Source organism: Pezoporus occidentalis, unplaced genomic scaffold (genome assembly GCF_034315485.1).
Source record: "Pezoporus occidentalis ecotype Australia unplaced genomic scaffold, CSIRO_AGI_Poc_V1 ctg75, whole genome shotgun sequence".
Taxonomy (NCBI): Eukaryota; Metazoa; Chordata; class Aves; order Psittaciformes; family Psittacidae; genus Pezoporus; species Pezoporus occidentalis.
This window is the reverse complement of record NW_026916104.1, coordinates 36,796-51,069: the sequence shown is the minus strand read 5'-3', so window position 1 is coordinate 51,069 and position 14,274 is coordinate 36,796. Positions and strand designations below refer to the sequence as shown.

The window sequence follows — 14,274 nt, the reverse complement described above, 5'->3', positions numbered from 1 at the left end:
AACTTCCCCTGTTTAAGTTTTAACCCGTTACCCCTTGTCCTATCACTACAGTCCCTAATGAAGAGTCCCTCTCCAGCATCCCTGTAGGCCCCCTTCAGATACTAGAAGGCTGCTATGAGGTCATAGATACAGATCCTCCTAAAGCTTCTCAGAGTTATGCACAAGACTTAAGAACAAGGATCTAGGAAACAGTCTAGAGAGAGAACTTCAAAGAGTAAAATGTAATTTACTTGTGAAAAACTGTGTTAAGGAAATTAGTTACTGGGTGATGTACTGTATAACTACAGAACTTCCTCACTAGTCTCTATTATTTTTTGTTACTATGCCTGCTTTTTAACAGATTTGTGATTCATTCTGCTTCTTAGAGACCTTTTTATACCATGAGATGAATTCAGATGTTATTTTCCTCATTCACTTTTATATGAGAACATCTATAACTGCCTTAAAAATACGTTCACGGAAGCTACCCATTTCCTTTCTTCCTTAACAAATTCAATTTATTCGACTTAACCATAAAACATAATTAATTTCAAACCACTTCATTTCAGTTTTTACAGGTACAAGGAATAAAGTTACCTTATAAAGTTCTTTTTCATCCTTTTCTGTCTTTAACATGCATTCAAGTTGCTCCTTCTCAAGCATCACTTTCTTCAGTTTGTGCTTCAGACTAAGACATTGACAAATTAACAGTACAGAGCTATTAATACAGAAAATCAATGCATACAGCAAAAACTGTTAGTTTTTTAAAAAAAAAACAAACCACCACACCTATGGAAAAAAAACAGCAAAATGAGGAAGGTATGGAACAAAATGACAAAATACCTGTCCAACTCAGTTTCTTTTGCAATGGCTTTTTGAGTAACAGTCATGATATCTTCCTCAAGCTGGAGAACTTTTGAAGCAGCCTCATCATGCTTCTTCTTCATATCATCAATTTCAGTTTTAAGAGCTTCCGATGCTTGAATATTATTCTTTAAAAAAAATTGCAAATAGATGTCATTTAAGAGTGCGTATCTTCAAAACTACAACATGCTACCTGAATTAGCGCTAAAATATGGTTCTTAGATTTCTTCTCTTCTTTAAGACGTACAAGCGCACTTCAAGTATATATAAATAAATAGATAGACTATATAAAAACATATTAAACTTGCTATGCACAGTTAATATATTAATAAGGAGTCAATAAATGAATGCTTGTTTTGTCACAAGCATTCAGTTACACAGAGACTACCAAAGACTTCAGAGTATAGGACGAACAAAGCTATATTTCGTATCTTTTGCCCATCTCCTTTCTGCAAACTAACCATCAACTGCCTAGCTTAGAAAACAGAGAACTTCTATTTCTCTGTTTACTTGCTTTTACTTGAAAAGGAGAGCTTGCATTTGACCAGTTACACCACTCAAACAAGCCATAATAAAGATAACTGCAGGAAAAGGAGGGGGAAAAGAAAAATGGAAGAACTTCTGATTTAGAGCTAGTTACCACTCTACATTCTCCTAGCTAAAACACGTGGAAGGTATCACAAATCTCATGGAAGCTCATGAAACAATCCAAGGATTTATTTCTTGGATATTAGAAGCTGAGACAGAGAATGATGACAATACCCAAACCAGATTCCTTTGTCAGAGAACTGACAGATGCAAAATGGGAAGCCACTGTTAAGTATCACATGATCTAATTACAGGAATGTCCCAGATGTTCTAAGGCAGTGGACAGCTAAATATCACCTCCACCACAGCAAAATGGCCATTTAAAGTCAGCTCATCTTAAATAACTCAGAAAAACATTATTTTCAATATAATATTATTTTCTTGAGCAAATGAATTAGTAACACTAAAGCAGAACACACAAATTGAGGTAATTTTCTACCATTTCTGATATCAAAATGAAATAAAGCTCAGCTTAGTATCAACCATGACAGTGGTATGAACCAAACTGTAAACAAGGTCAAGACAAACCGACCAACATGCCTAACTACAGCATGACTTACAGTGTTTGTACAGATCCTAAGGTACAAGTTGCCTTTCTGCTCTACATTTGGAAGACTAAAGCACCAGTTCATCTATTCATTGTTAAACAAAACTTAATGTCCTGAAACAACAAGACTGTACTGTTCCATCAAGAGAAACACATCAGCCAGAGTTTACAAAGAACCCCTACTGGCCAGATGCCAACCTAACTAACAATGTTTTAAGTACAATAAAATATAATGAGGACTGTTTTTACTCATTAATTGTCAAAATACACTGTTCACAAGTGTAATTAAGCCCCACTTTTACAAGCAACTAAACAGAAGTTTGGGCATTATGATTTTTTGGGGGAGGTAGGGGGTGCTGAATTGTGAAGGAGGGCAAATATAACTGACGACTCAATCACTTCTTAAACACTACACCAGCACATAGATTTTTTTGTTGTTATATATGCTATTAAAAGAAAAAAGAGCTAATACATTAGATCTAAACTCTGAATTACTTTATTATATGCCTTAATATAATAAAGAATTTCAAGTGATCACAAATATATCATCTTTTTTGAAAACAGCATTGGAGATCACTACACACAATTTTCATAAGGTCTTTATTTTTGAACAAAAATATACACATACTTGGTGTAATGAAGCCAGGATATTTTAATTAAAGTTAGTATTTCAAGTAAAACTTGCTATGTAACCAGCAGCACCACCACACATTATAACTGCTTGTCCTTCCCTAGTGCAGTGGAGACTAATTACTTGCCCCTGTTTTGAAAGCCTAGCATAGTAAAAAGTCTATTTCAATGCATATCTGTGTTTTCTCTAAACACCACTTTGGCATAACTGTAACTGTTGTAACCCAAGTGCCTTCAAAAGAATTTAATCTGATACATTACATATACAAACCGTACAAACAGTTCAAACAGGCTGCCAAATGTAACATATATTAAAAGGAATTAATAGCCTGAAAAAAATTCACTCCACAAACAGCATTACAATCGATGCTGCTTTGCTAGTTATTCTAAGGGGACATGGTATTAAAATGTAAAAGTTCCATACTTAACAGATTCTCACCTAATAAACTTGTTTAGATACAACCAAAGCCTACAGTTTTGAAAGGAAAAAAAAAGCATTAATTTTTAGAAACGACTTGTTATTTTACAGAATTTTTAGCAATTCAACTTAGATGCTGCAATTCTAGTCACATATGCTCTGGTTACAGTGGTTTCAGCGCCTGTAAAACTTAAAATGAGTGCTCTTAGGCTATTTTACAGGTAAAAGTTGACTGGTTTAGAAGGAGTCTAAAAGGGAAAAATATAATAAACAGAGCAACTACATGCACCACCTCTACTACAAAAAAGATAATTACTTTCTGTAATTATTATTTACTTTATTTATCTGGTATATCTCCAAATATTATACCTTTTCCTCCACTTTCTTAACTGAAAATAAAACACAGCAAGAGCATGAATCATTTTAATGAACTGGTTTTAAAACTCAATTTTAAAAGTTATTTTTACTCTGGATAGTATTTTTAATGTAGTTATGAATACAGTTCTCCCCATCCCTCCTCCCTAGAGTTGCAGAAGCCTTATGGTTAGAAGAGGATGCAAACTGCACAAGAGTCAGAATAAGTAGTCAGAAATTACTTAGGCCAGTTTCACTGCTGCAAAACAAAGCTACCAAACCAGAAATTCCTATAACTAATAGGAAACTCACTAGTGAAATGAAACAAAGAAAATCTGATGTAGTTGTCCACTGAATTTATGTTCCCCATAATCATAATTCCACTCTGACATTTTTTATGTACCTTCAGGTAAGGAATGAGAAGACAGATGGGGGCACCAAAATCTTTAATGCTATTCTAAAATGGCAGAAGATTCAATATTTATTATTTTTAAAATAATTTATTGTAATCCCATAAAACACTGTCCTCCCCTTGCAAAGAACTATTACACATAACATGATTTGGTTATTAATACATTATGAACAGATGCTGAAAGAACAGTTTTTATATCAAAAAGTTCTAAATTACAGATCAGTTGCTTTAGGCTTGTGTAACTAATCATAAATACACCAACTGAAACCTCTTACAGCTATTATAAGCTCTATCAAAAGGATATGTGAAGATCATGCCTGTGCTCTTCCTTGACACGTTTAAAATCTATTTATTAAACTTCTACTGCAAATTTACTACTAATTTCCATTTGAGAATGGAACAACCATAAAGTTCCTAGATTACCATTTTTATAACTCTGAACTATGACAAAAATCTTTGTGCTCAACAATGAAGAATAACATGCTTTCCCTACTTATTTCTTACTTCTAATGGATTTTTGCACAACCAGTAAAATATTTCATAGTACAGTCCAGTTAAAGGAAGCAAAGCAGCACAGACATCCCTTTCTGTGAATCAACAGATATATTTTCTCAAGCATACTTAAGGCAGAGAGCGATCCAACAAACAGAATAAGATACTTGAAAAAACACAACTCAAGACTATTTCTAGTTGTGACATCTTGCAGGATGTCAACTGGCACCGTGGGGTTTTTATGCTTCATCTTCCCTTTTCAAAACATGTAAAAACTTCCTACCTACTTTTTTTAAGCCATTCCACACCTAAAGCATCCACCTTTGATTAATGACTAATAACTTCAGTTTACTTTTTACAGCATGCATACATAGTAATGAAGAAGAATGAGAGGTTAAGAAGGAGCTCTGCAACACTGATGTCAAAGAGGTAATTCACCAAATAAAAGGCTATTTATTAAATTAAAAAATAAAAAAAGGCAGCAGCACCTTTCAGCTGGACTGATTTATCTGGATGTAATTTACTGTCAGAGAAACCATTATGCTTCATACCCTGCAGAGAATTTAGGGGGTCTAGATGGATTATCTGCAGGAGCCTTCTGTTTATCCCATTGACATCATAGCAGCTCCAACAGAATGGTGTAAAACACCTGGCTGGCATCATACTCTCCTCAGAGGTCCTTTAAACAGAGATGATGAACACAACATAGTACCATTGCAGCCACTGCAAAATCTGAGTGTGCTCATGACACAGGGCCTGAATGTTCTGTAAGGAAAACTGAAGCTGCAATTTTTATTTTCTAAAATAAAGTTGTAAGCAGTCAGTAAAACTGTAAACTCATTCTAAGTAAGCTCAAATATATTAAGCTTTTATCTTTGTGACTATGACTGACTGCTCTAAACACACCAAAGATACTCTACTTCAAAAACCTAGGATATTACACTGATACTAATTTGTGTTAATCTCTCCAACTAACATTGTTAAACAGACCAAAGCTCTACAAAACTAAGGCCTATCTCAGTAAAAGCTCATCGAGGTCACATCACTCAGTTACTGCCCTGAAGACCACTGACACACAAGTTTTTGCAGGAGGCAGCTGAAGTATTTATACACACTGATTTTGCAGTATGCATTTATATTTTACAAGGTTAATTTCTTAAAATGTCTTCTAATTCCACTATGTGCTATTGCTTTTGCAAAGAGTCATTCTCATGAAGGCATAATGTGAAGTGCAGAACATCTCAAATGAATTTGGTTAATCACCCAGTGAAATTTCAATTAACCAGTTTAAGAAATATTCATACATAGAACAGTCACTAAAATAAAACAGGCATTTCTCTTCATATGATGTTTACAGCACCTTTGGGTGCTGTAATTGCTGGAGCCAAGCTGAACAATTCCAAGTATTTAATTTGTATCTTTAAATCATTTACAGAGTCTGGTGGAGGGATTGTTTTTTTGTTTGGGGTATAGATTTTTGGCTGATGTTTGACGTATTGCTTTTTGGGTAGTTTGGTTTTTCTTAAAACAATGCCTCTCTCTGACCATCCGATTTTCACACATTCAGCATACAAAGAGTATCAATACAGCTTGATTTAAAGAGGCACTGAAAAAGTACCCGATTCACTTTGATGCATGCAGCCTGAACTGGGCACTTGTTTGCACTGCTAACATATCACACTTCACTACAGCACTCCGTCACTATCTAAGCAGAGAAACTCTCCTTATAAAATGGCATCAAAAGCCAATTTAAATTAATCCCTGATATTTAAATAAAACTTTTCAATGAATACAGCTACTCTGCATGTAGAGCCTGTCAGCAGAATGTGGATCTTGATGGCTGTCTATTAAAACTACTTATCAAATAGATGAATCAGCCCACTTTTGAAAGTTAAATTCACCATTTAACTTTTTTAAAAGCATGAAAGAACAAGTTTATCTAGTCAGTAAATTCATTTCTGCCTCCATTTCTGCAACGTCATAACAGAAACACTATTCAAATGTTCACAGAATCAAAGAATGAGCAGGTAATCTGCAATCTGTTGCTTCTGACTCAAACATTTATGGAAACTACCGCCACAAGGGTAAGACTTGTTAGCACTGTAACATTAAAGAAACCAGTTCAGAAGTGCTCTCAACCCACTAGAGGGAGACAAATGATTGCAAAAGTATCATATGCAAGCCCTGCTCTCTACAGAAACCTACAAACCCTGTGTTCACAAAACTGAAGGGTTGCAGTGTTGAAGGAGTGACTGATGAAAGACTGACACAATAACTATGGCACGTTTCCCTTGTTCAGCACAGTAATATTGTATCTTAAAGCAGCAGGCAAGTGCGCTGCTGCCAGAGAGCTTATACACAGTTCAAGAACATGCAAAACTGGGAGCACAAGAGCAAGAAGTATGAATTCTTTTTTATTTCATAGAATCACAGAATCATTTGAGTTGGAAAAGACCTTTAAGATCAAGTCCAACCGTTAACTTATCATGGCCAAGTCCACCACTAAACCACATACCCAAGGTATGTATTTTTAGATTCATAATGTACAAAGATGTGATTAGAAGTATTTGTATTATTATTTTCTAGATAAAAACAGGCTAAGGTTTTGTTAGTCAATGTTCTGGGTTTTTTTTTTTAAATAAAATATATTCAGGTAAAAGCAGCTTACTAATGTGATTCAACATACTTGAGGATGTACCATTGAACAAGTTATCTCAGTAGGAAACCAAATGAAAAGTTGAAATGTTGAAAACAACTTGGAACAATTTTGGTGACCGTGTACAATATGTCACCTTCTTAAGTAAAATCGTCACAGTGAGTAATTACATCATTATTTTAACAGTTATATTAGTAGAGTTGCAAGCTGTATGTACAGCATGACTCAAAGTATGCTATCAGGGAACATCATCCTAGTTAAATTAACTCTGAAACACTAAACAGAAGGTTGTAAGAAAAAGATGTGACATTTCTGAAACAGTCCCAATAATTTCACATTTACTCTGAATTCCTACACAGAGCAGTGGCACATTAAACCTTTACACCATGTAAGAGCTAATTCAGTGTCATCTGGGAAGGAAAAAAAATAAGAGTCTAGGAATGGTTTAGCAAGCATGAAAATATTCCTGCAGAGGAATATTGCGACTGTTTTCCTTCAACTGAAACTACAGACCTTTTCAGAAAACTAAAAAGAGTGTGCATACTGGGGAGCTGGAGAATGGGAAAGATTCACTTACCCTCTCCCTAACCTGGTCTTCTCAGAAGAACTACATTCTGCATTAAGCAGCCACTGGCTATGAGAAAAGATAAGCTAAAAGAAATAAAGACTGAATTTGTCCCAGGTTCTACAGTATCTTATGCTTTGCAGAGGTGGAGTGATTAACACAAGTTAATGGTAATAATCATAGCATACGAGTGTGCATTATAAACAGTGGAGCTGGAGAGCACATCCCATCTGAGCACAAACACTGACTAGCAAAGAGCTGTGTGTCTTGCATGTACTCTTTTCTGTGATTGTGATGACAACCTGATAAAACTATGCCTGCAGAACCATTTATGTGCTGAACACAAATTAAAATTTGTTTTTTTTTTTTATATACGGCTGTATGTAAAAGTACATCAATTGTTTCCTAGTATTTTTCCTAAAGAGCCTCTAAAGAACCACTTTCAAAACATCCCAACTAGGCAAAAAGAAGACAAAGACAACAGTTCTGCTGCCCAGAATTCCATGAGAATAACTAGGTAGGGAAGAGATATCAAGTAATCAAGAGTGGGAGGGAAAGACTAATTGTGATACAGCTGGGACACTGTCAACAACTATCCTGTCTACATTAAAAAAAAAATCAATGTTGCTACAGGTATTTCTCAATGATCCAAACTACTCCTGATCTATTTATGAAAGCAAAGGACTGATAAAAATCAATACAAAGATGAATGTAGCCTAAAGGCATAGGAATAAGCATCAATAAAAAGGGGAATTTAAGAGAACTATTTTTTTTAGCAAAACATTTTCGTATCATAAACTCAAAACTAATCTACCTTCTAAATGTTACACTACACAATAAGATAACCAAAGTACTATGACTTCTAACCACACCATCCACATTCTGTTCAGTTCTATGATAAAAATACAAGTTAGGTTAATAATGTATTTGATCAAAAGATAAAGACATGAGCTGAGATACCCGTATTATTTGCTCCAAAGAAACTGTGTAAGATTTTTAGAAAAGGGGGAGACTGATGAGCAGTTTGTATGAAGGGGTTCATAAATCCAGGGCCCCCTTACCACAATACAAATGGTAATAACCAAATAGTAGTTGCCAGTACATCAGCAGCCTAAGCAGCTCTGTACTCTATGAGAATCAAATGCACGTGTGTAATACAGACATATCCACTTCCTTCGCTCATACAATTGCTGCTTTTTAAATACAGTATTTTGTACTATTGTGGTTTTAGAGGGCTCTTTTCTGTGCATTTCATGATGGAAGTACTTGCAAAAAGAAAAAAAGTAAGTATGTTGTTAAGAAATTGTACATAGGTTAAATGTAGCTTAGCATTATCTTTGACAGAAATAAAGATTGCTATCACTTACAGCTTCCTCAAACTACAAAGGTAATGATATATAGTGTTTACAATAACTGTATTTTCTCATATGAGCTATTTTGGTTTAGTGCTTTTTCTTTAGCCTAATATGCTCTAAAGTACATTGAAAGATTTTTTAACATAACTCCAAATACTTAAACCTTTGCCCAAGTTAAACATTTTTTAAGATACAAATTTTTAATTTATCACCTCCACTTTTTATCTATTTCTGTATCAAAAGTTTAGTGACAAAAGAGCAGAAATAAAAGCCCACAGAAATATTTAGTTAAAATAACCATTCTGGAACTTGAAGGCAACAAAACTCAACAAACCAAGCCAAATCAACCTAGCTCATAGTAAGTAAGCTGTTAAATTAAATAAATATATATATATATTGATTACTTAGCATTTCAAGGTTATCCCTTATAGTCTAATATATATTACAAAAAAAAAACAAGTTAATGCATTGTTTAGGCTTATTGCCAATAACAATTATTCACATCACATGGAACCAACTAGATTAGCTGGGGGGTTGCAGAGAGTAGTTTTGGAGAGTTTGTTCCGCTGGTTGGTTGTGGGAGGAGGGGGAGGGGTTTTCTGGGGGGTTTTATTTCTTTTTTAAATAAACACAAGGAAAATAAAACCTAGTTACTGTAATCCAACTGTGCACTGCATAAATGCTGCTCAGGAATCTTTAAATCAATCCATTAACACACTGTATGCATTTCCAACAAAGATAAATCATATAATCCCTGAGCCCCCACTGTATTTCATGTGTTGGGGTAGGGAGGCAAGAAGACAGAAGGGATCTTTAAGATTGGAAAGGTTAGAGAAAGCGACAAAGTATTGTTTACTGAACTTTCTAATGATGAAAAAGCTAATTTACTGCACCTGATTTAGTAGATGCTTGTTTAATTTTCAAGAGTAACACTCAATTTACATTCTGCTTATACATATAAACAAATTAGATTTTTTCAATTCAGAAGACTGGTTTCTTTTTTTAAAAAAAAGATTAGAGAATAGAACATAAAAGATTAAACTTTTGACTGATTTGTTTTACAAGACAAAAAATAATTGCATTAGCTAGAAAACTTCCACAGTATTCCAGATGTGTAGATCTGCATCAGCCTCAGACTAGGTACCTACATATAGCTCCACGAAATATAATTGAGAAGTTTTTCGCACTGCATCATCACTTCAACAAAATACAAGGCCAAAACAAACAAACAAAAAACCCCGGAACATTCCTGAAAATTAATTCTAATTGCTAAGATCTAGTATTTTAAAGGCAAAACTATTTTTGATTATTTAAATCGACGGTAAAATGTGAGAAAGTATCAAGACATTTTTGTTCCTATACAGTCTAAATGTATTCATCAAATTAAAACATTTTTTTAATAAGAACCTCTAGTGACAATGAAAGATATCTGTAGATCAGATTTATTCACCAAGCTTATGATTCTGCAAATCCATAAAATGCATGCTTTTAAGTATACAATTTTTGTCTCATTGATTTAAGCTAGTTCTCCCACGTACTTGACATTAAAATCATTCTTTTATAGGAAAATCTTTTTTTCTGAACAAGACCTTATCCTTTCTTTTTTCCTTACCCAACTTTCTAGTTCATTTCACTATGACTGCTCAAAAGTAAACTACAAAGTTTCAACAGTTTCAAATTCCCTCAACAAATTCCTATTAAAGGTATATCACGCAGAACTGTTGACATATACATACTAGTACTCAGAAATAGCCTATTAACTGCTGTCCACAGCTAAATTATATAGGCTTCATTACTTCAAATTTGTCCATGTCACCACCTCCCTCCCACATGTTTTTAATTTTCTCCTAAAAGTTGTTTTTTTAAAAAGCAGCAGTTTAAAAATAGATTTGGTCCAACTTTTTTGTGTCTTTTTTATTATATTTGAGTTTCCTCCTTACCATATGTAGAGCTGCAAATTAAGTTTGCTTTGGTTTAGACTAGATTTAAATTTTCGCTACCAATTAAGACTGTAAACTGATTTTTAGGTTTGTTCTTCCTTTCCCTTTGAAAACCTTCAGAACTTGTGAACCCTTTGAGAGACACGACTAGCTACTTTTCACTCACAGTATACTCTGGCAGCAGCATTCTTTGTTAAGCCTTGATCTTTGATTTTAATACCAGAGTTTTTTACCATTTTCAATACCCTTAATGGGAGGTTTTTGAAAAGCCTTCCTCCATTTTAAGTTAACGTAAGCGAATTTTAAACTATCAACGAATTCCACTATGAATTCCACAGTTAAATGTCAAACATCTTGTAACAGTTGTCATCGATTATCTTACCAAGCCTGGTACCAAAAGCCTTAAATATTTTAACCATTTTACGACATAAAAGGAATAGTGGCAGGAGGTTAATAGGAACTGACCTATTCTAGTGTAAATGTCTATCTAACTACTGAGGGGTTTTGATAGCCAATTTTCACACAGTTTAACTGGTTCTTGAAAAAGGAGGATTACAGACATTATGAGTCAGCTTTAATCAGTTAACTAACCTTTTGCTCTGTTTGCAGTTGGTCGTATCTCTGCTTTTCATGGTTAAGTTCTTTTTCCAGTCTTTCAACTTGATCTCTGAGTTGTGCTGTTTCCTTTTCCAGAACAGAAGTTACCTTTAATAGCTCTTCTTTTTCTTTTATTATTTTTTCAATTTTAAACTGTAAAAACAAAAACATTGGGGTTTGGTAATTTTTCTCCCTTTCATTCCTATGCATTAAGTGGCAACAAATTACTCCAGTGTTTTAAGTAGAAGCACAAAATGTGTGTCCTCTGGCTCAGCTATTTTACTGTTTTCCCATTATTCCCAAATTCTTGAAGTTTCATTCCTTTAACTGAACAGTACTACATTACCATCAGATAGCACAATTTGCTGTGTTTTAATTTATAGTCAGGCTTTAGCTCCTTAAGTGAAGTGCCTTTACTGTTCCCAAGTGACAGCAACTATGGAAGAGCTAATTATAATTATGACAGCTTGGTGAAAAAATGGTTGCCGAGTGTAGAGACAAACACACCCTCTCAAGTGATGTTTGGGGAATCTCACAAAAAATAAAACATGAAGAGACACATAGCCAAAAGTAAAGACCGGCACATAAACTGCCATCTTTCAATACTGAAAGAGGGCTTATAAGAAAGATGGGTAGAGACTTCTTAGTAGTACTTGTTGCCACAAGTATGGGCAACATATGGGGTAATGGTTTTAAACTAGAAGAGGGGAGATTTAGACCAGATATAAGAAAGTACTTTTTTACAACAAGGGTGGTGAAACACTGACACAGGTTGCCCAGAGAGGAGGCATAGGCCCCACCCCTGGAAACATACAAGGTCACACTGGTCAGGGCTCTGGTCAACCTAATCTAGTTGAAAATGTCTCTTCTTATTACAGGGAGGTTGGACTTGATGGCCTTTGAAGGTCCCTTCTGACCCAAACCACCCTGCAATTCTATCAACCAAGACAATCAAAAACACTTGAAAAATTCTTTTTCATTCATTTTAGTACTATGAGTACATATATGAAAATCAAAAATATCCTAGATGTACCCCTATACTAAGTCTCTTATCCCTAAATTTTGAAAACTGTAAATAAAATGCATGTATATGCCTAGACACAACTGAAAAAAGGATAAAAGGTCTGAGAGCAAGGCAAGGAAACTACTGAGCAATTTTCCAATAAGCAACTGATACAATCAAGTTAGTTTGGTGTAGGCTTTTTTGTTTGTTTAGGTTTAATTAGTTTTCAGCCCACAAAATATCAAATGGAAACATCTTGACTCTGGATGTAAGCATACAAGCCTAACCACATCCATCTAGCAAAGAACACGACACACACAACACTGCTTTAAATAAAACGAGCTATTCTAATATACTTAGGCACGTGCAATTATTCAGCTTTGTTTCTAAGGCTCTTGTGCACAAACAGAAGTATACTGGTTCTGTAACATATGTCCGTAAAACAGGCACTACCTCACAGGGTTATCTTTGCTCCTCCAGTGAGCTGGAGAGCACAGATGTGAGAGATGGGCAACTACCCTCTTACGGTTTCCCAGTCTTTGCTTAGTGCTATACCATACTTGTAATCAGTTTTAAATCTTTACTCATTTAACCTGCAAATGTTCAGAACTCCAATCAAATACTAGAGAGCAAGGCAAAAATATATATATTACACATACATACGTAGATTTTTTCATCTTGGTTTGCTCTTCAATACCTGTGAATGTATGCATGTGTGTGTATATGTGTATATTAAAAAAAAAGAAGAAAACATTTTAGGAATTGTTGAATCAAACCTCAAGAAGTCCAGCTTTTGTGGTCACCACTAACATATCAGAGTTTCCTTCATCCTCCATAGTTAGCAATTCTTCAACAGGGGAAGAGGTACGGAACTGGAAAGGTGTGCTTGCTCCACGGATTTCTCCTTTATGAGTCACGTAACAGAACTGGTAAAATTCTCCATCGTCATTTGGTAGATAATATCCTATCAAAATAAATTCATATTTGAAGAAACATTCAACACAACATACAACTCTCTATCAGGAAACAGATCATCAGATCATATCTGCATTGCGAATTTCATGCTCATTACCTCAGTAAGGCACAGATAAACCATTAAAACAGGAGAAAAGTAATCTTATTTAGTAACTTTCATCCCCCAATAACTGCTCCTGGTTTTTAAGACAAACACCACAGCAGTGTCAGGTAATAGGTGTTCTATGTACACATGACTTTACATATACTAGGTAATAACTGCTGTTTATATATTTATGAAACAGAATCATTAGCAATCAGATGCCCTGAAGCTGGATCAGGACAGCATTACTACGTAACTGTTGTACAATTACAGAACAAAGAGTAAGCAATATTTTGGGCCTTGGAATACCTATACTATCAAAGGCAACAAAGACAGAATAACATGAAATGACAAGACAACTGCAACTTTACCAGGTTCCCTTTTTTGCATGTTTTTTGTGGAGTAGCCACAACTTAATTTTGCTGGTTTTAAATGCCAAAGTACATGCTCTGAACGGATAAGAGCCAAGTGTAGAGGGTAGTATGGAGAGTTTAACTAAAAACTTATTTGTTAATAACTGAAAAAAAAATCTTCAAGACTATGCAAGGTAAAAAATAAATCATCTTTCTTGTAGCTAAGTAATACTGCATGATGCTAGCAAATTATTGCAGAAAAATTTCTGCATGACTATTAAGCTGAACTGTTGCCCACTAAAGCTTCAACATTAAGCTTCTTACATCACCTGGATTCATGTGGCAATATTTGTGGAAGTTAAACAATTGTTTCCAGAACTAATGAAACTTTTACCTTTATTAATAAAAATCAAGAAACTACACCTTACCCCATTTAATGGTAAGAAATCCAACTGGCTTTATTC

General features: G+C 34.6%; 1 protein-coding gene across 4 annotated transcripts in view; it reads right to left on the bottom strand.

The window, feature by feature from the left end:
- Window positions 1-14,274, bottom strand: part of TAX1BP1 (Tax1 binding protein 1) — a 60,378-nt gene that overhangs the window by 25,281 nt on the left and 20,823 nt on the right. For all 4 annotated transcript variants that reach the window (XM_062602096.1, XM_062602099.1, XM_062602098.1 and 1 more), the window contains exons 4-7: window positions 13,177-13,364; window positions 11,392-11,550; window positions 823-971; window positions 577-667 (exon numbers count right to left, since the gene is read on the bottom strand). In XM_062602096.1, the coding sequence (XP_062458080.1) occupies window positions 577-667; window positions 823-971; window positions 11,392-11,550; window positions 13,177-13,364 (587 nt within the window). The remainder of the gene's footprint in view (window positions 1-576; window positions 668-822; window positions 972-11,391; window positions 11,551-13,176; window positions 13,365-14,274) is intronic.